This window comes from Stegostoma tigrinum, chromosome 6 (genome assembly GCF_030684315.1).
Source record: "Stegostoma tigrinum isolate sSteTig4 chromosome 6, sSteTig4.hap1, whole genome shotgun sequence".
Lineage (NCBI taxonomy): Eukaryota > Metazoa > Chordata > Chondrichthyes > Orectolobiformes > Stegostomatidae > Stegostoma > Stegostoma tigrinum.
This window is the reverse complement of record NC_081359.1, coordinates 60998071-61024790: the sequence shown is the minus strand read 5'-3', so window position 1 is coordinate 61024790 and position 26720 is coordinate 60998071. Positions and strand designations below refer to the sequence as shown.

General features: G+C 43.0%; 1 protein-coding gene across 5 annotated transcripts in view; it reads right to left on the bottom strand.

Moving 5' to 3' along the window:
• LOC125453113 (mitogen-activated protein kinase kinase kinase kinase 4) overlaps positions 1–26720 on the bottom strand; it is a 272621-nt gene that overhangs the window by 81670 nt on the left and 164231 nt on the right. For all 5 annotated transcript variants that reach the window (XM_048532228.2, XM_059646599.1, XM_059646598.1 and 2 more), the window contains 4 exons: positions 11673–11783; positions 9121–9211; positions 4431–4561; positions 4046–4100 (listed from right to left, as the gene is read on the bottom strand). In XM_048532228.2, the coding sequence (XP_048388185.1) occupies positions 4046–4100; positions 4431–4561; positions 9121–9211; positions 11673–11783 (388 nt within the window). The remainder of the gene's footprint in view (positions 1–4045; positions 4101–4430; positions 4562–9120; positions 9212–11672; positions 11784–26720) is intronic.

Here is a 26720-nt window from a genome sequence, read left to right as displayed (position 1 = left end):
ACCAGAGCCCTCAAGTCCTTGGAGAGGAATAAGGCTCCCGGGAGCGACGGCTTACCGGTCGAGCTGTATTCCGCTCTGTGGGACCTGGTCGGCCAGGACCTGCTGGAGGCGTACTATAGTGCGCTTCGGGCAGGGGAAATGTGCAAGTCCATGAGGAAGGGCATCATCACCCTCATTTACAAGAGGAAGGGGGAGAGGGAAGAAATTAAGAATTGGCGTCCCATTTCACTATTGAACGTGGACTACAAAATCCTGGCAAAGTTCATAACCAACCGGGTCAGGTCTGTCCTGGAGTCGGTGATTCACCCTGACCAAACCTATGCTGTGCCAGGCAGGAAGATCGCTGAGAGCCTCCCGCTCATCAGGGATACCATCGCCTACGTGCAGGACAGGTGGGTGGACACCTGCCTCGTCAGCCTGGACCAGGAGAAGGCCTTCGACAGGGTCTCTCATGCTTACGTGAGGGATGTCCTCTCCAAACTGGGGTTCGGGGAGGGCATCCGCAGTTGGATCCGGCTACTCTACACCAACATCGTTAGCGCAGTCTCGATCAACAGATGGGAATCGGACAGTTTTCCCGTCAGATCTGGAGTCAGGCAGGGCTGCCCGCTCTCTCCTGCCTTGTTCGTGTGCTGTGTGGAGCCCTTCACTGCATCCATTTGGAAGGACGTGAGCCTGAAGGTAGTGACTATCCCAGGTAGTGGAGGCCTTCAGGTCAAGACCTCCTTGTACATGGACGACGTCGCCGTCTTCTGCATCGATCGTCGGTCGGTGAGTAGGCTTTTGGACATCTGCGGCCAGTTTGAACTGGCCTCGGGTGCCAAAGTCAATAGGGGTAAAAGCGAGGTCATGTTCTTCGGGAACTGGGACGACCTCTCCTTCATCCCCTTCACCATCAGGACAGACTACCTGAAGGTGCTGGGTGTTTGGTTCGGTGGAGCTGGGGCATGCACTAAGACTTGGGAGGAGCGTATCACCAAACTGAAGCAGAAGCTGGTCAGGTGGACGCTCCAGTCCCTCTCCATTGCGGGTAAGAACCTCGTTTTCAGGTGCAAGGGGCTTTCGGTACTGTTGTATGTGGCACTGGCCTGGCCTATTCCCTGGACCTGTGCCGCTGCGGTCACCCGGGCCATCTTCCACTTCATTTGGGGGTCGAGGATGGACCGGGTCCGCGGGGACACCATGTACAAAGACCTGGAAAATTGGGGAAAGGGCATACCGAACGCCACCCTCGCCCTGACGGCTACCTTTGTGTGCGGCTGCATCAAGCTGTGCGTAGATCCTCAGTACGCAAACACCAAGTGTCACTGCTTGCTGAGGTTCTACCTGTCCCCGGTGTTGCCAAGGATGGGCCTGGCCTCGTTGCCGCGGAACGCTCTAAGTAGTTGGACCGTCCCGTACCACCTGTCCTTCGTGGAGAAATTTTTGAAGGGAAACACCTTTGACCACAAGACCGTCAGGCAGTGGTCAGCATGTAGTAGCTTCAAGGCCCTTCGGGAAAAGGAGAGGGTGGATCCCGTCGTGTGGTTCCCCACACAGACTGCCAAAGTCGTTTGAAAGTTCTGGCAATGAGGCATTCTGCCAAACAAGCACAAGGACATTGCTTGGCTGGCAGTGAGAGGGGCTCGGCCAGTGAGATCCTTTATGCATGCCCGGAATCTCTGCGCCACCGCACGCTGCCCTCGAGGTGGCTGCGGGGGAGACGAGACTGTCAATCACCTCCTTCCGGAGGGGGATGCAGTGGTATTTGTCGAGGTTCGTCCCGAGCAGCTCCGTGACGCAGGACTCCGTACTCTACAGGCTGTTTCCCGGGACGCACACCGAAACCAACATCAACTGCGCCTAGAGGACCATCAATGCGGTGAAAGACGCTCTTTGGTCTGCCAGCTGAAAGAACTGACCCCGACCCAATGTTGCAGACTGGCGCACTCCAAGGTCCAGGACAATGTGCTGAGGGACGCGCTAAAGCTTGGGGCAGCCGCCGCCAAGACGCGGTGGGGAAAGACCACGGTATGAAACCCCCTCGTCCAGAATAGAAAAAAGGGCCCTATCTGGTAACTGGCCCAGCTGGCGCCTTCCCCAACTGGTCAGGGGGACAACTGGGACTGTGCGGGGTGATGACTGCTGGGGTATTTTCTTTGCTTTGTTTTTTTTTTCTTCTTTGTTTGTTTTTTTTCCCCTTTAGTTGGTGTACGTACCCCCTGGGTAACCTGGAGCGGCTTGCATGACTGGGTAAGTGTATAAATATGTTTTATTTTTTGTACATCTTATGAATAAAGTATATTTTTTCAAATAAAAAAAAGTGGCGAAACGTCTGAAAACTAACCTTCCAGCTCAGCGAGCAAACTCACATCCTTTATCTGACTAATTTCATTGCAGTCTTATTATTTTACTTCTCTTGTCTCCCTCTTCCTCCAATCCTTCCTTAGGTTATCATCTGAAAATTTGTTTTGGAGTTTCTAAAGACAACCAGTCTTTCATTCAGAAATAATAAATCTCAACGTCAATCCCTGGGGCACTCTACTTATAATTCTTTCTGTCCGTCATCCTGACATTAGTTTCCTTAAAAAGTAATTGTTACTTCCTTTTCAACAAATAAATTTTTAATCAAAGCAGTGTTTATATCCCAGTTTTCCACAGTCTTAATTTCAGTAACAGTCTTTCATAAAGGACTCACCACTACCTCCTCAATAGCAAGTAAGGTTGGGCAACAACGTTGACCCGGTCAGTTTTAGTCACATCCAAAACCAAATAGAAAATGTTACTGAAAAATCCAAGTTCATCTTGCATATGATTTTTTTTTTTACCATTCATTCAGAGACAAATTCCCAACAAAATGTCAGGGACGGTCTGTAGTCTTAGGGCTTACTCTAAGGTAATCCTCAACAATATTTTAAGTAACATGTTCTTCTACTTCATGAGTTTCTGAAGGTGGATTGATGCAAATAGTTGAATTAAATTTGCTCCCTTTCTTGAGTTTGTTTCCTATCCAATAGAGACCACTCCAGTATTCACAGGGATTTGCGCATTATCACCAGCAACTGACACATTCCATCTCTGCATTTTTCTCAAACTCTGGAAAGAGATATCATCAATTTAAGTTTTTTCAATTTAAGTCCATCTCGAAGCTCACATGTAGCAATGCAACATCTGTAAAGCTGCATGTTTATTTCCAAAAATACATGGTCTTCATTTAAGTCTTCTCTTGACATGATTAGTATACTTTCAGTTTCATTTCTAATGGCATTCTTTAAACTTTTCATTTCATCTGACTGTTTCCTTGTTGCTGCTATGGGAAGAATTAGTTGTTGCTGTTTAGCAATTCTACTTCTGCCTTTGTTTGCCTTTTTAAACATGCTTGATAAACCTCATATTTTTCTCAATAAATTATCTTACCCTTCATCCTACAAGTGTTGAGATTGAACTTCCACACTACCACAGTCCCCATCTCACATCACACGGACTACATTGGTTCAAGAAGGCAGTTCACCACCACCTGCTCAAGTCAACCAGGCAATAACGTTGGTCCAGCTAGAGATACCCATGTCCCTTGAGTAAATTAAACAGATGATCTTTCTGCACTATTAAGAGTTTTATCCTGACGACTACCAAATGCATTCAAACCAACTATGATACTCAAAAGATTTTTGTTTCCTGTGTGTGACAGAATTAAGTTTATAGGATGTTGGTGCTCGATTGCAACATTGTTTATTTTATGCACTCCAAATCAACAATTGGCACTCCCAGGAAAGCTGCAGAAGTCAAATAGACAGTGAAGGGTTCTGCCACACTCCAAAAGCAGGTCAACTCCAACCTGACAGGAACATCCCCTGATGCATCGCTTATTGCTTATTGATAGTAAATCATAAGTAGTCCTGTGTGAGATTTGCCAACTCAACTTTGGACTCAGTTAGAAGAGAACAATTTCATTCCATTAAGTTACTGGATCTAAATTTTGGTCTCAGATAAATTGTAACTCTTTAATCATAGTTCCCAATTTGAAGATACAATGTATCTTTGTAATACAAGTTATCAAATCACTTACGAGGTGCTCCTTCTGCCATTTCAATAGCTGTGATTCCCAACGACCACAAGTCACTCTAAAACAAAACATAGCAACTCGTTCAGCTTTCAATTCTGCATATTAATAGACAGAATAAAAGACAGAAATCAGTGAAAAATGTAACTTTACATGATTTCATTTCTGTTTCTTCATTTTAATAAGGCAAAATAAACCCATTTTAATAGAGTGGTAACATATTAACTGGCTGCAAGTAAAAACTGCAGCCTACACCAAAAATTTTGACTTTTTTAATAATATATTTCCATATATATAGATTTCTAAAAGGGCTCACAAATTCAAAAAGGCAACGTAGCAATTTTCACACAAGACCCAAGTACTTATTCTGGAATTAAAGGTAACAACTTACTCGATAATCATACGTTGCATCTGGATTCTCATCACAAGCAATGACCTCCGGTGCCATCCAATAGGGTGTCCCAATAAAGGTATTTCTTCTGCCAACAGTCCTGTCTAATTGTGCACTAACACCAAAATCCACTGTAATGAAAAAATTCCAGGTATACAGTAACTTGCATTGTTGGGATACAGGTTCCAACAAGTTCCAGTCAAGTCCATTCACAAGTTGATTTGTACACAAGTTGGAACACAATACAAGACAAAGGAAAATTGCTGTAGCTAAGTGGAAACGTTCACGTGTCAGATCTTTAAAATTACACTCCTGTGTGGGATAGGGTAAAGATATAGGAGTGTTCATAAATCAGATGTCTGTAATTCGGGCATCTCCTGCACAATGTGTTCATAAGACCTCCATACACAGAAGAGCAGAGTGCTGAATTTCTGAAGTACTTTCCCACCGTCACTAACTGTTAATAAAAGACCCAGGGAGAAGTGACAAATTTAAAATGACATTAATAATCAAGAGAAGCAAAGTAATAAGACTTTAAGATGCAAGAGCAGAAGTAGGCCATTCAGCCCATTGAGTCTGCTCTACCATTCAACAAGATAATTGCTAATCTGATAATCTACTTTCCTACTTTTTCCCTGTAACTCTCAATTCCTTCACAAATTTAAAAAAAAACTGTGTCTATCTGGTCTCCCTGCTTTAGGGAAGATGTTGTGAAACTTTAAAGGATTCAGCAAACACGTACAAGGATGCTGCCAGTGTTGGAGGGTTTGAGCGAAAAGGAAGAGGCTGAAGGCTATTTTCCCTGATTGTTAGAAGCTGAAGGGTGACCTTACAGAAGTCTATAAAATCATGAGGGGCATGAATAGGGTGAATAGCCAAGGTCTTTTTCCCAGGGTAGGGGGGTCTAAAACTAGAGGGCATAGGTTTAAGGTGGCAGGGGAAGGATGTAAAAGGGACCTGAGGGGCAACTTTTTCCACAGAGGATGGTGCACATATGGAATGAACTGCCAGAGGAAGTGATGGAGGCGGGTACAGTTACAACATTTAAAATGCATCATATGGGCCACATGCTGGCAAATAGGATTGGATTAATTTAGGATGTCTGGTTAGCCTGGATAAGTTGGACAAGATCTGTTTTCCACGCTGTATAACTTTATGACGCTATATCAGTCTTGAGCATACTTGATGGTAGGTAATCTGAGGAACTACTACAGAAATTAATGTCACACAAACATAAATCAGCTTATTCAATTCAATATTATGGCATACATATCTAGAAAATCACAATGTAAATGTGAGAATGCAATCCTGACAGTGCACTCCATTACAAAGAATAAAAAAATCTTCACGGCACATGATAGGGAGTGAAATAAATACTATAATTTTCTGTAACCACAGGTATGTACTCACAGTTAAAGAGGAGCACATAATATTATCCAATTGGACATTATATCATGCATATTAGTTTGAATATAATTAGATAATATAGTCACGTGTACTAACTTGGAATGTAAATCAAATCAGACAGGGGTGAGAATATGTGAAATCTTTTGAATGGGAATTCTGTAAGAATAGTCAATGGAAGCCTGTTGTCTGTAAAAATTGTATAACACATCTGTTCTGGTAATAAACATTTGAGCTGTACACCATTTTCTTAAACTGTATAGATCCTATGTATGCAAGAATGCACCTTTAAACAAAGGAACCTGAGTCTCATCTGATCTAAGAGGAAATAATGGGATAAACTCATCCTTTCACCTAGGACACCATAAATGTAGATTAGATTCCCTACAGTGTGGAAACAGGCCCTTCGTCCCAAAAAGTCACACCACCCCTTGAAGCATGCCACCCAGGCCCCTCCCCCTGTAACCCACGCACCCCTGAACACTACGGGCAATTTGGTATGGCCAATCCACCTAGCCAGCACATCTTTGGACTGTGGGAGGAAACCGGAGCACCCAGAGGAAACCCACACAGACACGGGGAGAATGTGCAAACTCCGAACACACAGTTACCCGAGGCTGGAAACGAACCCGGGTCCCTGGTGCTGTGAGGTTGCAGTGCTAACCACTGAGCCACCATGCTGCCTAACAATGGATTCACAGTCATCACTAGATTCCCAATTCCAGATATTTATTGAATTCAAATACCACCATAAACAGGATTTGAACCTGGGTCCCCAGAATATTATCTGGGTCTCCTGATTAACTGTCCAGTGATAATACCACTAGGCCATCGTCTCTCCTAATAGTATATCTCTGTATATCTCTGCAATTCTAAAACTAGCAGCATTATGAGTTATGAAAGTAGGAAAATATGGGATTAGGACAGCTAACCCGTTCATTCATTAGTTTCTCAGAAAAGTACTCTAACAACTATGACCTCAATTCTAATGTACTGTGGCTATCCTTCATATAACAAATAACTCCCCAGCCAGACACAGACCCAACCCTGTTCGCAACTCTGCAACATAAAAGCAAAATACCACAGACACTGGAAATACTCAAGTTAGAGATGAGGAGAGGAAGAGCGATTTAGGATTCCTCTGCCTGTAGATCATAGAATCATAAAGTCGCAACATGACCTCCCAACACCCAATGTCATCCCATCATTTACCTGCCCCTTTTGCAATTTTATCATAGCAGGAGTGGTGTTGGGGTCAGTGAGACCCAATTTTGCCAATTTAAAAGGCTAATTCCAATGTCAGAATTAAATCCATACGCACAGCTTTCTCTGCCTGTTCTGGCAGAGAGTTCACAGCAAGGACTTCTCTATGTGCCCAGAGGGCATCAGACCCCAGGGTTTTCATCCCCAATCATCCCAAAGAACTTCCTGATGTGATATATTCACCATCTAAAGTTTTGGCAAAGACCTGTAGCTCAGGTTGTGAATAAGGTTGATGACTTGTTCGTCGAGCTGGCTTGTTTTTGTTCAGGCGTCTTGTCACCATGCTAGGTGACATCATCAGTGCAGCCTCCAACGATACAGTGTTATTCTACACTGCTTGGAATTTATACTGTCCGGTCCGTTATCATGAGTACTGTCATTTCCATTTTTGATCTGCGTGGGTTTATACATGGGGTCAAATTCTACCTGTTTGTATACGACTGGAACACACCATCCTTCCCCCACATTCAACCTAAACTATGGATCCAGTATGTTGACAACACCTTTGTCATTATTAAACACAACAAATTAGAAGAGATCCACCACCTCATCAACAGCGCATTCACTCAGATTAAATTCACAAGAAAAGAAGAAAACAATCAACTTCCGTTTCTGGATGTTAAAAGTAGAACAATTGACAAACAGGCAGTTCCAAACTTCCGTATACAGAAAGTAACCCATACAGTTCAAATCCTCAAATTCCACAGCAACCACCCCAACATCCACAAACAGACCTGCATTACGACACTATTTAAATGGGCCAGGACACACTGCAACATTCCAGAACTACGCCGGGAAGAGGAAGAACACATATACAAGATCCTCGCTTTAAATGGATATTCCCATAACTTCATCTGCAGATGACCAATAAACAGACAACAGGAGGACACAGTACGACTAACACACTGACCACAGTGCCCTTCACCAAGAACATATCAGAACTGGCAACGAGGATCCTAAGACCATCAGGCCCACAGCAACTCCACGACAACACTTAAGGATTAAAGGCCCCATTCCCATAACATGCAAAATGAACGTGGTTTACAAAATACCACGCAATGACCACCACAAGCATTACAATGGACAGTCAGGAAGGAAACTAGTCATCAGAATACATGAACATCAACTTAGCACCAAAATGGCATGATGAACTCTCCTCAATATCTGTACAATCAAGCAATGAAGGCTATCAGTTTAACTGAGACAAAGTAACCGAAGCAGCCCGAGCCAAACATAGACATGCACGGAAATTCCAAGAGGCATGGTTCTCAACTCACAATGCAATCAACAAACAGACAGAATTGCACCCTATATGTAGGCCCATACAGATTTAAACCGGAAGTGACAGTACTCATCATAACAGGCTGGACAGTATAAATTCCAAGCGAAGTAGAATAACATCGCTTCATTGGAGGCTCCACTGATGATGTCACCCAGCACAGTGACTAAACGTCTGACCAAAAACAAGCCAGCTCAGCGAGTAAGTCAAAAACCTCATATTCGTTGTCTCGCTCCCCACAAACTCTGGCTGAGCTGCTGAGTTAGTTCAACATTTTCTGCTCATATTATTCTTTTCTGCAAATTATTTTTATCGAGTTATGCCATAGATTGAGGACAAGGCAGACTGAGCACACAAAGTGTGTATAGCTTATCTCAGGCTTACTCTCCATTCACTGCACAGCATTACATAGATACGTATCAATCTCTTAAAAACTCATACTGAACTGCTAGCAGGAGAGGTTGTTGTGGCAAAGTGGTAGAGTATCAACCTCTGGGCCAGAAGGTCTGGTTCACATTCCACCTATCCCAGAGATGCAAACATATCTGAACATGTTGGTTAAAAATAATTGCGAGCAGTGAAAGAGTTGTTTATTTTGAATGTACCGCCTAACCTATCTCTATGCAACTCTGCAAACCAAATCATTCCAAACAAAGTTATTTCATTCATTTCAGAAACTGCATTACATCACAACACGAGTTACTTTAACTTTAATGCTCCAAGTTACTATTGTTAATTACATACCTAACTTCACTTCAGCATTTTCTGTCAGCAGTACGTTCTGCCCTTTGATATCACGATGAATGACATGGTGGATGTGAAGATGTGACAGTCCCTAAACACAAAAGGAAAAAAATATACAAATAACGTACAGCAAACTTGGTTTTAACTGGTGCCTCAGTACTCTTGATAAACTGTCAAAAATTATATCCCTGAAATATCGGAAAGTTATTGTACAATTGTGATCTCCGTGATGCCCAAGTAGTCAGTTGAGGGAGTCACTGAGAAGGCTCTCTGCCGGTAAGTTTCATTTAAGTATTTTTTAAGTGAGGTATGCTGTGAATAAAGTATAACAGTGAGTGCACACCCCCTGCATTAAGTTTCTATTACTTAGTGTGTGTTTTTATGTTGATTATGTGAACCTCTTGATCTCATAAGTACCTGTTAATAAACCATTTGCTGTATTTTCTTGCTAGATGCAATTTATGTGAGGAGAAACAAAGATCATCTTTAAAATGGACTTAACTGTGAAATCACTTGCTTATTTTTTTCATTTGTGCATGGGATGAGTGCGCAACTGGTGAGGTCAGCATTTATTACCCAGCCTTAATTGCCCTTGAAGGTGATCTGAACGACCTTCATGAAATGCTGCAGTCGATAAGGTGTACACACACCCACAATCTATAAAGAAGGGAGCTTCAGAGTTTTGATCCTGCAACAGTAAAGGAACACGAAAAGTACCAACTCAGAGTGGCATGTGACTTCAATGAAAATTTGCAGGTGGCATTCCCTTTCCCTTGCCCTGGGTAGTAGAAATCACAAACTTGGAAGGAATCAAGTAGAGTTGCTAGAAACTGTTGTCACCATCTACTGGTGACAAAGGGAGTGAATACTGAAGCCGGTGGATAGGGTGCCAATCAAGCAAGATGCTTTATCCTCAATCACATCATGTGTCTTGAGTGGTACAATAGCTGCATTCATCCTGGAAACAGACTGCATTCTATCTCACTCTTTTCTTGCGCCCAGTAGGTGTCAGGTAGGCTTTGAAAAGTCAGCAACTGGAGTTACTTGCTGCAGAATTCTCAGACTCTGGTATGCTATTGGAATATTAGTTTTTCTAAAAACAATAAGCCGGGAGATACAATGTTAAAAACAGCACCAGATAATGAACTGATAAAGAGTTCAGTTGTGTCTAACTCGGTAGAATTTGCAGTAGCATTTTATAACGTCTACAGAACTAATCATGCAAGTTAGTAGTGAAGTCTTCTATCACAGTAACTGTACACCTTTGGCTGGAAATGCTGTAATGGGAAAAGGACAGTTTTCATATTCAGTTGAAAGATTGTCCAGCTCAAAAAAAAGCTTATCGTGTCTCCTACAAAACGTGTAATAGTAAATTGCTGTACAGACTACAACAGCGAAAAAAAAGCAATCAAATCTTATGCGATGCCTAAAATACTTCTGCATTTTACACACTTTTCAAGTCTGAAGGTCACTACAAATGGCAGTTGGCCAAAGTGCTTACTTGAATTCTGAGAAAGTTCCTGTCGAGAAAAAGTAGCCATTGGGAACATAATTTTTCAAACTGTAAGGGGAGGCTAGAAAAACTCAGGTTGTTTTCTCTGGAGTGGCAGAGGCTAAGGTGCATGGATTGGGAAGAAGATTCTGACTTTCAACCGTAAGCCAAAGGGTCTAAAACTAGGGGGCATGATTTAAGGTGAGAGGGGGGGAAAAGTTCAAAAGGAGATCTGAGGGTCATGATTTTTTCCACAGAGTGGAAGGAGTGTGGAACACACTGCCAGAGGTGGTGGAGGCAGATATGATTGAGACATTTAAGAGACTCTTAGATAAGCACATAAATGTGCAAGGAATGGAGGGATATGGACCAAGGGCAGGCTTAAGGGATTAGTTTAATTTGGCGTCATGTTTGACACAACATTATGGGCTGATAGGCCTGTTCCCATGCTGTACAGTCCTATGTTCTACAATTCTGGCATATCTATCAATTTGAAAAAATACAAACAGCCATTTTAAAATGTTGTATAAAACAATGAACAATCAAAGCATTTAAGCAATATGGTACCCACAATTTAGTTCAAGAACTCCCTTATCATGAAAATATCCTGTACCAGAATCGATAGATTGCAACAGAAACTGGAAAGTTAATGAGCTAATCAGTAATTAATTCCCCACTTTCTTCAAAATTCAACACACATTTTCTTCACAGGTTTGAATAAGATCAAAATACTAAAATAGACTCTGCAATGGATACTGGAAATCTGACATAACAATACAAATGTCTGGAAATCAATTCAGGCAATATCAGTGGAAAGAGAAACAGAGTTAATGTTTTAGGCCAACAACGTAATGAAACTTCAAATTAAAATCTGCCTACACAAGATGCTTTATGACGTGCTGAGTACTTCCAACATTTAGTCTCCAAAGGATCTTGTTGATGTTAAATCTGATTAATTTAAGCCACAGCACTGTTTATTCCTTTACCTCTGCTCTCTCTCTTTTATCATTATCACCTACAAACAATCTGCCTTAGGATTTTGCACAAGATCCATGCTCACCCGAAGTATCTCCCTGCAGATGTATGCAATCCAGTCTTCCTTCAGCGAATTTCCTTTTGTGTTTTTCACCAAGTCTGTAATGGATCCTGCACCACAGAACTCCATGACAAGCTATTAAAAAGTTTAAGAAGGAAATTATAAGTTACTTCAGCTGTGGCAATTAAGATTTTTTGTTCGAGATGGTTACTGCCAGGCACTTGTGAGTCTGAAATATTACCCTCCACTCAGCCCAAACCTTAATGTTGTCCAGGGCTTGCAACCTATGAGCATGGACTGCTTTAGTGCATTGAAGTACTACAACAGGACTAACCATCGCAGTCATTAATAAACATCCTTGATTATGGCATTATGATGCAGGGAGGGTAATCTCTAAAGTCTCTGAAGGTACTGAAGATGAAGACAACACCCAAAGAAATTCCCGTCACAATGCCCTGAGGGCTGAGATGATTAACCTTTAATAACCACAACCCTAGTACAGTGAAAAATGGCTAAGATTCTACCAATCAGAAAATCCCACCCGATTCTTATTGACTTAAGTTTTGTCATAGCGCTTGGAGGTCACTTGTCAAATGCTTCCATGACAACAAAAGCAGTTAACTCTCACCTCACCTTGAATTCAGGTCATGCCCATGTTTGGACTCAGGCCAAAATTAGGTCTGAAGCTGAATGACCTCAAATAGAACCCAAGCTGAGTATGAGGCGAACAGGTTATTGTTGACTAAATGTCACATTGTTTATGATTGACAGCAAACTGATGGGGCAGCTACTACCTGGATTGGGTTTGTCCTGTTTTGTGGATAGAACATATCTGGGCAATTTCTAACATTATCAGGCAGATACCAGTAACAGCTTGGCTAGGCATACTGCAAATTCTGAAGAGTGAGTCAAGACATTGTCAAGACTCATACCTTTATTTTATCCAGTGCATTCAGCCATTTCTTAATATCATGTGGAGTGAATCAAAGTGGCTGAAGATTCAAAGCTGTGGTGCTTGGGACCTCAGATGTGATAGAAAATGGGGTTTCTTTAAATAAATGTTCCTAGTATTTACTAAGTAGCATGGGATTGTGTTTAACTGCTGTTACAGCTGCATTTAGCCTTCCAAATGTCTGGCATATGAAAACTAAAGGAAAGGTCACAAGAATAACCAGGATTTAATGATGCTCCACTGAACTGACATCAATAGCTTATTTGGCCAAATTCATCCTATTAACAAATGTATGGTTTTGGAAAACACCATGTTTTTCTTCTAATTAGAAGTGATAAATTAATGCTCAGGCCATTTAAGTAACAATGGGTATCCTGCCATCAGGTGCAGCTGGCCGTGATCATTGGCTAAAACAATTCTGACAACTCATTGACACAACGTAATTTGCCTCCAGAATTGAAGTATATTAACAGGGGTAAAGTGGGAGGTGAGCTATTGAGGGATGGTCCAGGTGAATGAGCTTTTTTTGGAAGACGACCTGGAAGTTGCAGGAAGTGCAAAGATTTTGAGCATCATAGATCGGGAAAATCGGGAATTAACACCTGACCACTCCAAACCACAGCAAAATTAGTCAAAATATTTCCCATTTGGGACAACGGTGATGCCATACAACATGTAAGATAACTTAAATGTAAAGACAGGCACTCACTCCCATTTTCACAAGGGCTGAGTACTGATTAATTCTACCAATACTGTTGCGACCAGGTACATCTGCTGTGGGTAGACAGGTGAGGAGGAGTTCAAGCAAGTTTTCCCCTTTTCTTGGTTCTCTTACCAGCTGCCATACACCCAATTTGGCATTCAAATTATGCACAGTTCGGTCAATAACAGTCAATCACATGTTGATCAGCATTGAAATCCCTCAACCAAAGTACATTTTATGCACCTTCCGAGTGGCATTTAAGATGGAAGAACATTAATTCATTAGAGAGAGGGATTAGTGAACAAAAATCAGCAGGTGGTTGCCTGGTCAGATTTGAGCTAAAGCGATGGGAATTCATGAGGTCCTAAGTCAATGACTTGAGGGTCATTTCTCCGATTAGTATATACAGCTACTGCTGGTTAGTCATTATAGAATGGATTCACAGAATCACTACAGTGTGGAAGCAGGCCATTTAGTCCTTCAAGTCCACAATGACCCCATGAGAGGAGCCCACCCAGACCCACCACCCTACCCCATCCCTGAAACCCTGCAGTTCCCGTGGTTAACTCATCTGGCCTGCACCTCCTAGACATGATGTGCAATTTAGAAAGGCTAATACACCTAACCTGCGCATCTTTGGACTGTGGGAAGAAACTCTAGGTCATGAAAAAAACATGCAAACTCTATGCAGACAGTCACCTGATGCTGGAATCAAAGACAAGTCCCTGTGAAGCAGCAGTGCTAACCCCTAAGCCACCATGCTGCCGTACAGCCAAGAGATCAAGACAGACCCATGGCTGGTTTTGGAGGAGTCTGTGATATTGCCAGCAAAGTGCAATTCATTGAGTATGCCTTTATCAGGGTAGAAGCCGTCAGGCTGTTTGCCTGACTGGTCAGTCTGGAACAAGATTCATAGTCTCAGGTTTTTAAAAAGGGACCAAAAATACTGACTTAAGTTGGCCTGTTTTTAGGAGAATTTCAATCAATAAAGTCCCGGATATCGTGCAGAAAAGACTCAAGGGGCCAAATGGTCTACTCCATTTCAATTTCTTACATTCTTAAATGCTAGAGAAATCCTGGTTTAGATTTTAAATGAAAAACAGACACTTTAAAAGGAAAAAGCTTAATTACCTTTTAAACAGAATTATGTATGTGGTATAAAATAAACTGATCTTTTCTCTTTATACAGCATATGGCATAACATATGTGGCAAAGTTTCCAATGGAATGCAGAAAAGATCACTTTGCATAAAGAATCCATATCATTTCTTAATTTAGCTGCTGCAACAAATTTAACATCACTGGTTTCAACTTGTCTATACTGTGCAATTTAGGTAAATGGAAAAAAATTCTCTGTTGTATTTCTTTCAAAGACGTGTCCATCTTACTTGGTTGGTAATGATAGGGTTTGAAGCCTTTGAATCGGAAGGTCAAAGGTAGTCTTCCAGGATGTGACTATATTCTAGAAGGTCAACGTTGTTCTCTAGATCTTGGAATGGAGCTAAATTTTGAACAAAATATTAAACCAAGGACTCATTTCTCTGATGCAACACACTAAGGTTTCCATGGCATTCTTGAGAAATGAAGTAGGACCAGGGAAAGAAAGTTTGTTTTACAATCCAAATGCAAAAAATAGATAATTTTTAGAAGTGATTTAATAACTTGCTCCACTTGAATTATGCAGAGCTCAATGAAGGTGACTGCTTAAACGCTTGAAATGTATTTTGCGCTGCAAAGCTCTTCATCTTTCCTGCCTATAAATGACACCTTTTCCTTTCTTTAAAAAGCCTCACTAACAATATTGAAAAATGTTTTAAATATTGATACTGAACATGATATTAAGTGCATGAACTATCTTTTAGACTTGATAATGACCTTCTCAGCCTTTCTGAATATACAAAATGGCTAAAAATGCAACTGTCTAACTAATTCAACTAACAAAAGAATACAACACTCTAAAAACACATACAAACTAAGTTCAACAGGAAAACCTTACACACCAAATCTGCTCTTGAAATTATTAACATAAATCTTTAGAAATATATGAGAGGAGTGTTGCCCACATTAGCTTCAATATATAAGCACCACTTGAAAATGTAATTAAAAAGTTAGATAATTAGGGGTGAAAAATTAAAGTTTAGAAACACAAATGGTTTTAAAAAGTGTAAGTTCCAATTTCCCAAAAAACTGTAACTTCAGAAATAGCAGATAGATAGATGTCCTCCAAAGTCTAATAAAAAGCAACAGAGCACAGATCCAGATGACATAACCAAAAACAGATAGTCGTTTTGATAACATTTGGCAATCACTTCACAAGTTAGATGCAAATAAATTTCATTTAAATGTATCAGAAATAATGGGAACTGCAGATGCTGGAGAATCCAAGATAACAAAGTGTGGAGCTAGATGAACATAGCAGGCCAAGCAGCATCTCAGGAGCACAAAAGTTGCAAAAATTCCATCCCCTATTCCCAATTCCTCCACCTCCACCGCATCTGCTCCCACGATGAGGCATTCCACTCCCGCACATCCCAGATGTCCAAGTTCTTCAAGGGCCGCAACTCCCCCCACCCCACCCCCCCCCCCCCCCGCAGTGGTCGAGAACACCCTTGACCGCGTCTCCCGCATTTCCTGCAACATATCCCTCACACCCCGCCCCTGCCACAACTGCCCAAAGAGAATCCCCCTCGTTCTCACACACCACCCCACCAACCTCCGGATACAACGCATCATCCTCTGATACACCCACCATCTACAATCCGACCCCACCACCCAAGACATTTTTCCATCCCCGCCCTGGTCTGCTTTCCGGATAGACCACTCTCTCCGTGACTCCCTTGTTTGCTCCACACTGCCCTCCAACCCCACCACACCCAGCACCTTACCCTGCAACCGCAGGAAGTGCTACACTTGCACCCACACCTCCTCCCTCACCACTATCCCAGGCCCCAAGATGACTTGCCACATTAAGCAGAGGTTCACCTGCACATCTGCCAATGTGGTACACTGTATCCATTGTACCTGGTGTGGCTCCCTCTACATTGGGGAAACCAAGCGGAGGCTTGGGGACTGCTTTGCAGAACACCTCCGCTCGGTTCGCAACAAACAACTGCACCTCCCAGTCGCAAACCATTTCCACTCCCCATCCCATTCTTCAGATGACATGTCCATCATGGGCCTCCTGCAGTGCCACAATGATGCCACCCGAAGGTTGCAGGAACAGCAACTCATATTCCACTTGGGAACCCTGCAGACCAATGGTATCAATGTGGACTTCACCAGCTTCAAAATCTCCCCCACCCCACTGCATCCCAAAACCAGCCCAGTTCGTCCCCTCCCCCCCCACTGCACCACACAACCAGCCCAGCTCTTCCCCCCCACCCACTGCATCCCAAAACCAGCCCAGCCTGTCTCTGCCTCCCTAACCTGTTCTTCCTCTCACCCATCCCTTCCTCCCACCCCAAGCCGCACCCCCAGCTACCTACTAACCTCATCCCACCTCCTTGACCTGTCCGTCTTCCCTGGACTGACCTATCCCCTCCCTACCTCCCCACCTACACTCTCTCCACCTATCTTCTTTACTCTCCATCTTCGGTCCGCCTCCCCCTCTCTCCCTATTTATTCCAGTTCCCTCTCCCCATCCCCCTCTCTGATGAAGGGTCTAGGCCCGAAACGTCAGCTTTTGTGCTCCTGAGATGCTGCTTGGCCTGCTGTGTTCATCCAGCTCCACACTTTGTTATCTTCATTTAAATGTACTCCATCTATTCACCTGGTCCAAAATAAAATTTCCTGTGCCATACAGTCATATAGGGTGAAGATAGATTTGGAAACTACCACTCAAATAAATGAGACAAGGTGAGAAACAATTTTATAGTCATACTGCTATATAACGGTTCAACAGTTATGTTGAAGGCTATAAAATTTCCTTTTGTAGCATTATATTCATAAAACTGAAGCACTATTTTCATTGCTTAGGATAAAAGAAACCTTGAAGTTAGCTTGCCTACATTAGAAGATGCATTGAAAAAACAGTGCAGATTGTGATAAACAGAAATAAAAGAGAACAACTCATAAGAAAATGAAACAGTGAACATGTACAAAGGGGAACGTGAGATAATAAGGTGTAGAGCTGGATGAACAGCAGGCTGAACAGCATCAGAAGAGCAGGAAAGCTGACGTTTTGGGCATCGACCCTTCAGAAAATCAGAAGGAGAATGGATTCCTTTTGCTATTTTGCTGAACAAGGAGTACCTACTGAAAAAAGCTAACTACTGCAGTTAACAACAGGAATATCCCTCAAGCGCATTTGGTATCTGGTCTAAGTGTGCATTCTTCAAATCAGAGGCTCAGCAAATCAGGTTGATACCATTAAGTGTGTCACAACATGATCAAATTCCTCACTAACATGTATAACACAATGTTCACAAACTCAGAATCAAATTCCCTACGGGCCAGAAAGAAACCATTCAGCCCATCAAGTCTGCACTGATTCTCTGAACAGCACCTGACCCAGACTGACAGACAGCCCCCCTCCCAATCTATCCATGTAACCCCATATTTACCACAGCTAATCCTTGAACACTAAGGGCAATTTAGCATGGCCAATCCACCTAACTTGCATGTCTCTGGACTGTAGGCAGAGACTGAAACACCTTGTCAAAAACCATACAGACACAGATCGTGCAAACTCCACAGAGTCACCCAGCTGGAACTGAACCCAGGTCTTGCCACTGTGAACCAGCAGCATTAATTACTAAACCACTATGCCATGCCTAAGTTGTTAATAGGTCTACAACTGATAGACAATAGAATTTCACACTTGGTCAAGCAAGTACTCAAATAATGTATACAAATCAATAAAACAAAATTTTAAGAATCTACCCTGATGAGGAAATTTGAACTAGCATAATAAAAGTGCTAGCAGTGAAATGCAAATCTTCAATTAAACACCATGAACTGTGATACAAAGCAACAGTGCAAATGCAGCGAAAATGGTTCACAGATGGGCACAGATCCTCTGCACATTGTATACAATAAAGATGCTGGCCTGGTCAAATTGACTAAGGAAATACATTTGTCAAACAGATCCGAACTTCCACAATCAGAATGAACAAGAGAAGGCCCCAAGTATCTGTCAAAAGCAACTATGTTCATGGATTGCTGAAAGTTAGATTCTTTTCTATTTGACAGAAGGTAACTGTTCAGTTTGTGAGTAAATTCTGAAAATGCTACCAAGGCTGGGTTTCAGGCCAGTATTTCCAAATTAATGTACTTTCGTCTTACTTACGTATTTAGTAATGTGGTGGCACCAGTAAAGAAGATTAACATTTTGAATGAATTGGCATCCAAAGAAATTTGTTTGTGCACATCGAAAGTTTGCACATTTTTGAGTATGTGCAAATTAATGAATCCAACAACCAGCTCCAGATGAGTATGAAAATTAAAGCTTAAATCATGCTGTGTGGGCACATTCCTGGAATTTGCCCCACAGCGATTCATAAAAAGCAGAGACTCTGGTTCCAGTGTGCAGCCACGTCAAATTCCTTATTAAGTAGTAAACTGATTATTTATATTATGAATGGCAATTAAATATTTGGAGGTTTCAGTGCGCAAATAAGCTTCCTGCTTTGGTAATGATCCATGCAGACCCAATGATTTCCGGAACAATCCCCAAACTTGATAATGTTAATGCTTCATGCAAACAAAGTCAATTGATAAAACCAAAATTTCTCACAGTCTCAAGCCCCATTTTAGAAAGTTCATCATGATATCCCATGTGTGGAGTTCGCAAATGTTCATAGCAATTGAACAGATCAGCAGTGCAAAAGGTGGGAATTTGAGAGTCAGAATTATCAGGTAACATCTGTGTATCTGAACTTTAGTTTAAAGATTTTAGTTTAAAGTTTAAATTTAAATTATGAGAAAGAAACTGCAAACACAGTTACCAGACCTGCCTGTTAGTGGCATTTAACTGTCAGTAAATCAAATTAGCTGGGTGAGTAGTTGATAATTAGTCAGCAGGAAGAGGAGTTAAAAGTCTGTAACTCTGATGTGGCTCAAAATATGGCATAAAGTAAACAGTATTGACTGATGCACTGTATAGTCATTAAAGAAGTGCATTGTGAATTAACTGTACAAGTTTGGTGTCTTTGGAATTTGGCGTAGAGTGGAGAGAAAGCATTGCACTTCTGCACCCAATACTTAAGAGTGATTGTGTTAGCTTGTTTCAACAGAGGTTTGAAAATTTTGTCCATCATTCCTGACAAGAAATAAGTATAAATAATTGAGTCTTGGACCGCAAGTTGTGTTCTTGGATTGTAATATACAAGTGTTTGCAAAACTCTCCTGAATTACAGAATTTCAGTCATATAGTCACAAAACTACAGTGCAGAAAAGTGTTGATCAAGTCTATGCCAGTTAAAAACAACCACCCAATTATCCTAACCCGATGTTTAACACTTGGCCCATAGCCTTGAATGCCTTGGCATCACAACTGTACATCTAAATACTTCTTAAATGTTATGAGAGTTTCTGCCTTTACCACCCATACAGAAAGGCAATTCCTGATTCCCACTGTATTGGTGAAAACGTTCAGCTTCATATCTCCATGAAGCCTCCTGAACTTTCCTTAAATCTGTGTCCCTGTTCACGGATTGTCATAAATTTATACATCTAAATTAGGACGCTTCTCAATCTCCCAGAAACAACCCCAGTCTGTTTTCAGAACTAAAACTCTCCAGCCCAGGCAACATCCTAGCAAATCTCATTTGCACCTTCTCAAGTGTAATCACATCCCTCCTATAGTGCTGAATCCAGAAATGCACATAATACTCTAGGTGTGGTCTAACTGACACTATGTACAGTTCCAACATAATCCGCGTACTATAAAATTCTATGCAGAGAGAGAATGTGAAAGACAGAAAATGAGTGTGAGAAGGTGAGTGAGTGAGTGAGCGAGAGAGAGAAATTGAGAATTTATAGTCATGGAACAACTCAGCATGCTGGAATCCAAGCAAAATATTCCGTCAGGAATGGGGACTCTCCAAAACCAAAGAAGCGAAAGAACAGTAATGAAAGAAACAATAGCAGAATGTAATGGCAATTTCCAGGGTCAAATTAAATTCCGCCCTTAGGTTTCAAAGGAAATGATCAAGAGTACTAATGATGCAATCTCCTGGACATTCTCCCAGTTTGAAAAGCATTTGTTTGAATTGGAAAATTGCATGCAACACTCTACAACTTAGAACAAGACCAGGAAACTGTGGGCTTGTTAGCCCAGGGTCTGTTTTTGATGAAATACTAGAAATCTAGAAGGAGGAAAAGGGTGAAAGAACATATTGAAAATTTCTAAAGACATCCAGTATGGAAAGGCTGGTTCCTGCGTGAAAAACATTACTGCTTTGTTTTGAAAATGTTGAAAGACAGGGTAATGACCATAGATCTTATATCCAACAGGCACTTGATAAAATGTCTCATATAGACTGTTAGTTAACATGAACGCTTACCATGTCAAAAGTAAATTACTGATTTGAATAGAACATTGGCAGAAAACAGAGAATAGGAAGAATGGGCCAGTTCTTTAATTAACAGGATATGACTAATGGTGCTCTTCAATCATCTGTGTAGGGGTATCAACTCGTCACCATGTTTATCAGCTTAGATGATAGAATGGCAACCCTATGATCCAATTTTCCTATGGCTCAAAGGGAAGCAGCACCAAATGCAATGTAGACAGTGCATAAAATTAGACTATTAACAGATTTGTTGAATGGGAAAAGCTGTGACAAATGGATCCATATGTTGGCAAATGTCAGGTTAATCACTCCCAATTCAGATATAAAAATGGCAGAACAGGTACTTTCCAAATTGTGAAAGCCTAGAAAAAGGTGAGGCATATTGGCCCATCTACACACATTAAAATTTCATAAACAAGTACAGAAAAATATCAATGAGACGATTGCAAAACTTGCTTTATATCTAAGGAACTACAAATTAAGGTAGCAGAACTTCAGTGAAGAGCAGAAGGCGGCTATTTGGCCCTTTGAATCCACTCCACCATTTAATTTTGTAACGATTGATCTGATTGTAACCTCAAATTCACGTTGCATGAGCCCAAGATAAACTTTGACCCATTTTCTTAAGAACCACCAATCCAACTCTGCCTTAAAAGCAAAGATTCTTTGTCAAAAGGCAACAGTAGAGAGTTCCAAAGACCTTGAACCTCAAATATTCCTTAAATGGGTGACTCCTGATGTTTAAATAGGCTTGATTCTAGATTCTCCCACAAGAGGGAGCATCCTTTCCACATTCACCCTATCAAGACTCTTCAGAGCTTCCATTTCAATCAAATTGTCTCTTACTTTTTAAAATACAGCTGGCACTAGTGTAGCCTTCCAATCTTCCCAAAAAGGCAACCCACCACTACCAAGTATTAGTTTGGTAAACCTTCACTGAACTGTTCCAACACACACACACACACACACACACTTTAAATAAGTAACCAATGCTGCAGACATAACTACAGACATGATCTCACCTGCATAAATGAAGTATGACATTCCAACATTTGTCTTCAGATTCCCTCACAATAAATGATAAGCTGTTCTAATTATTTGCTGTATCTGCAGAATGGTGTTAGAGACCATACATGAGGACACCCACATCCATCAACATTTCAGAGCTCTGCAATCTCTCTCAATTTAGATAATATTTTCCTTTTTATTCCTCCCATCAAAATGGACTTCACATTTTCCCACATTATACTCCATTGTCACATCTTTGACCACTCACGATCAATCTACATCCCTTTATAGCCTCCTTGGATCCTTTTCATAATGGATTTTTCTCCTTACTGTATCTTTGAATCATCAGCAATATTACCTTCTGTCCTTGAATTCATGTTACTTAGACATATTGTTAAAGGTTAACTCACCACTAGTTACATTTTGCCAAGCAGGAAAAGCCCCAACTATACCTATTCTATTTCCTGTTTGTTAGCTGATTGGCTATTCTTGCTAATATGTCACCCGGTTCTCAAATAAGCCTTTATTTTCCACAATAATCTTTGACGTGGCACCTTATCAAATGCCTTCTAAATCCATGACCAGGACATTCATACATTCCCTGTATTCACGGCGAATGTTAAATCAAAGAACTCCAGTAAGTTGGATAAACAAGATTTTCTTTCACAAATCATCCAGTTGTCAATAGTGGTGGACAATTAAACAATGCACTGGAACATGATGCTCCACAAACGTACCCATTGTCAAAAACAGGGGTGTCCAATGTATCATTGCAAGAAAATACAAGACAGAATCATTTACAACAACGTTCAACCAGAAGTGCCAAGTGGATAATCCATCTTGATCCAGAGCTCTACAGCATCACTTGTGTTCAGAAATTGTCACAGACCGAACCAGGCTGTTTCAGTATAGCATACAACAAACGTCTACCTGACAATGTGGAAAATTGCCCAAGAAAATCCCGCAAATAAAAAGCCGGACAGATCCAAACTGGTCAATTATTGCCCCATTAGTCTACTCATGATCAGGGAGGTGATGGACAGGGTCACTGACTGTGTAGCACTTGCTCAATGATAGTCAGTTTGGGTCCTACCAAGGCCACACAGATCCTGACCTTATTACATCAGTAGTTTAAAAAGGCAATGCATCACCACCTTCTCAACACCATTCAAGGATGGGAAATAAATGTTGGTCCACATGGAGGCTCACACAAATTTGCCTAGGGAAAATCATGTCTGACTAACATACTGGAAGGGGTATTCAAAGAGTTGATATGGGCATGCTGTTGATGTGGTGGACAAGGATATCCAGAAATATTTGATAGAGAGCCACACAACAGACATAAGAAAACTTATACTTCATGAAATAAAAAGGACACCAGCTGCATGATAGCAAAATTGGTCAAGGGACAAGAAACAGAGATACAAGGTTATTATCTTTTCTCCCCCAACCTGGACGAATTCCACGGGGATAAGAACATAAATAAAGAAGCAATAAGTCATTCACCCCCCTCAACCTTTCTCCATCTTTCAACTAGTGCATAACTGGTCTGACCCAGGCCTGTATTCCTTCATGTCAGTTCATCTCAGCCTCCAACTCTTCAATGTTCAAAAATCTACACATCTCTTCTGTGAATACTCCCACTCAGTTAGCCTCCACAAATCTCTGGGGAAGAGAAATCCGGTTTTCTAAACATCCTGTAATTTATTTTTTTACAACAGAAAACAGCATTTTCCTCATGCTGTTCCTGATAGATATAAATGATCTACATTTTGGTGTTCAAGGGACAGTTTTTGTGTTTACGTATGACACAAAATTTTGGAAAATTAACCCAAGTGTATACATGCTTATTTCACTAGAAGTGGCAGGATAGGTAGATAGACCTGTTAATAAAACCCATACATTATTTTAGGCTTCATTAAGAGATGCATAGGGTTTTCATCGAGTGATAATGGGAACTGCAGATGCTGGAGAATCCAAGATAACAAAGTGTGAAGCTGGATGAACACAGCAGGCCCAGCAGCATCCCAGGAGCACAAAAGCTGACGTTTCGGGCCTAGACCCTTCATCAGAGAGGGGGATGGGGAGAGGAAACTGGAATAAATAGGGAGAGAGGGGGAGGCAGACCGAAGATGGACAGAAAAGAAGATAGGTGGAGAGGAGAGTACAGGTGGGGAGGTGAGGAGGGGATAGGTCAGTCCAAGGAAGATGGACAGGTCAAGGAGGCAGGATGACGTAGTAGGTAGGAAATGGAGGTGCGGCTTGAGATGGGAGGAAGGGATGGGTGAGAGGAAGAACAGGTTAGGGAGGCAGAGACAGGCTGGGCTGGTTTTGGGATGCAGTTGGGGAGGGGAGATTTTGAAGCTTGTGAAGTCCGCGTTGATACCGTTGGGCTGCAGGGTTCCCAAGCGGAATATGAGTTGCTGTTCTTGCAACCTTCGGGTGGCATCCTTGTGGCACTGCAGGAGGCCCATGATGGACATGTCGTCTGAGGAATGGGAGGGGGAGTTAGAATGGTTCGCGACTGGGAGGTGCAGTTGTTTATTGCGAACCGAGCGGAGATGTTCTGCAAAGCAGCCCCCAAGCCTCCGCTTGGTTTCCCCAATGTAGAGGAGGCCACACCGGGTACAATGGATACAGTATACCACATTGGCAGATGTGCAGGTGAACATCTGCTTAATATGGAAGGTCATCTTGGAGCCTGGGATGGGGGTGAGGGAGGTGGTGTGGGGGCAAGTGTAGCACTTCCTGCGGTTGCAGGGTAAGGTGCCAGGTGTGGTGGGGCTGGAGGGCAGTGTGGAGCGGACAAGAGCGTCGCGGAAAGACTGGTCTCTCCAGAAGGCAGTCAAGGGTGGGGATGGAAAAATGTCTTGGGTGGTGGGGTCGGATTATAGATGGCGGGTGTGTCGGAGGATGATGTGTTGTATCCGGAGATTGGTGGGGTGGTATGTGAGAACAAGGGGGATCCTCTTGGGGTGGCTGTGGTGGGGGCGGGGTGTGAGGGATGTGTTGCGGGAAATGTGGGAGACGCGTCATTGACCTCTTCATCTCCAACTGCCGTCGAGACATCAAACACCTCAACCTCTCCACCCCGCTCACCCACTCCAATCTCTCCCCCGCAAAATGGGCAGCTCCCTCCGCTCCAACCCCAACCTCACCATCAAACCCGCAGACAAGGGAGGCGCAGTGGTAGTGTGGCACACTGACCTCTACATCGCCAAGGTCAAACGCCAACTCTCTAACACCTCCTCCTACTGCCCCCTTGATAATGGCCCCACCCCCGAGCACCAAACCATCATCTCCAACACCATCCATGACCTCATCACCTCAGGGGACCTCCCACCCACAGCCTCCAACCTCATTGTTCCCCAAACCCGCATGGCCCATTTCTATCTCCTTCCCAAAATCCACAAACCTGCCTGCCCTGGTCGACCCATTGTCTCAGCCTGTTCCTGCCCCACCGAACTCATCTCCACCGATCTGGACTCTATTTTCTCCCCTTTGGTCCAGGAAATCCCCACCTACGTCCATGACACCACCCACACCCTCCATCTCCTCCAAAACTTCCAATTCCCTGGCCCCCAACACTTCATTTTCACCATGGACGTCCAGTCCCTATACACCTGTATTCCTCATGCAGATGGCCTCAAGGCCCTCCGCTTCCTCCTGTCCCGCAGGCCCAACTAATCCCCCTACACTGACACCCTCATCCGCCTAGCCGGACTCGTCTTCACCCTCAACAACTTCTCTTTCGATTCCTCCCACTTCCTACAGACTAAGGGGGTGGCCATGGGTACCCGCACGGGCCCAAGCTACGCCTGCCTCTTTGTAGGTTACATGGAACAGCCCCTCTTCTGCACCTACACAGGCCCCAAACCCTACCTCTCCCTCCGTTACATTGATGACTGTATCGGCACCGCCTCTTGCTCCCTAGAGGAGCTCGAACAGTTCATCCACTTCACCAACACCTTCCACCCCAACCTCAAGTTCACCTGGGCCATCTCCAACACATCCCTCACCTTCCTGGACCTCTTAGGTAACCAGCTAGAAACTGATGTCCATTTCAAGCCCACAGACTCCCACAGCTACCTAGAAAACACCTCCTCCTACCCATCCTCCTGCAAAAATTCTATCCCCTATTCCCAATTCCTCCACCTCCGCCGCATCTACTCCCAGGATGAGGCATTCCACTCACGCACATCCCAGATGCCCACGTTCTTCAAGGAGCGCAACTTTTCCCCCACACAGTGGTCGAGAACACCCCTGACCACGTCTCCCGCATTTCCCACAACACATCCCTCACACCCCGCCCCCGCCACAACCACCCCAAGGGGATCCCCCTCATTCTCACATACCCCCACCAACCTCCGGATACAACACATCATCCTCCGACACATCCACCATCTACAATCCGACCCCACCACCCAAGACATTTTTCCATCCCCACCCTTGTCTGCCTTCTGTTGAGACCAGTCTCTCGGCAACTCCCTCTTCCGCTCCTCACTCCCCTCCAACCCCACCACACCTGGCACCTTACCCTGCAACCGCAGGAAGTGCTACACTTGCCCCCACACCACCTCCCTCACCCCCATTCCAGGCTCCAAGATGACTTTCCATATTAATCAGATGTTCACCTGCACATCTGCCAATGTGGGTATACTGTATCCATTGTACCCGGTGTGGCCTCCTCTGCATTGGGGAAACCAAGCGGAGGCTTGCGGGCCGCTTTGCAGAACACCTCCGTTCAGTTCGCAATAAACAACTGCACCTCCCAGTCGCGAACCATTTTAACTCCCCCTCCCATTCTTCAGACGACATGTCCATCATGGGCCTCCTGCAGTGCCACAATGATGCCACCCGAAGGTTGCAAGAACAGCAACTCATATTCCGCTTGGG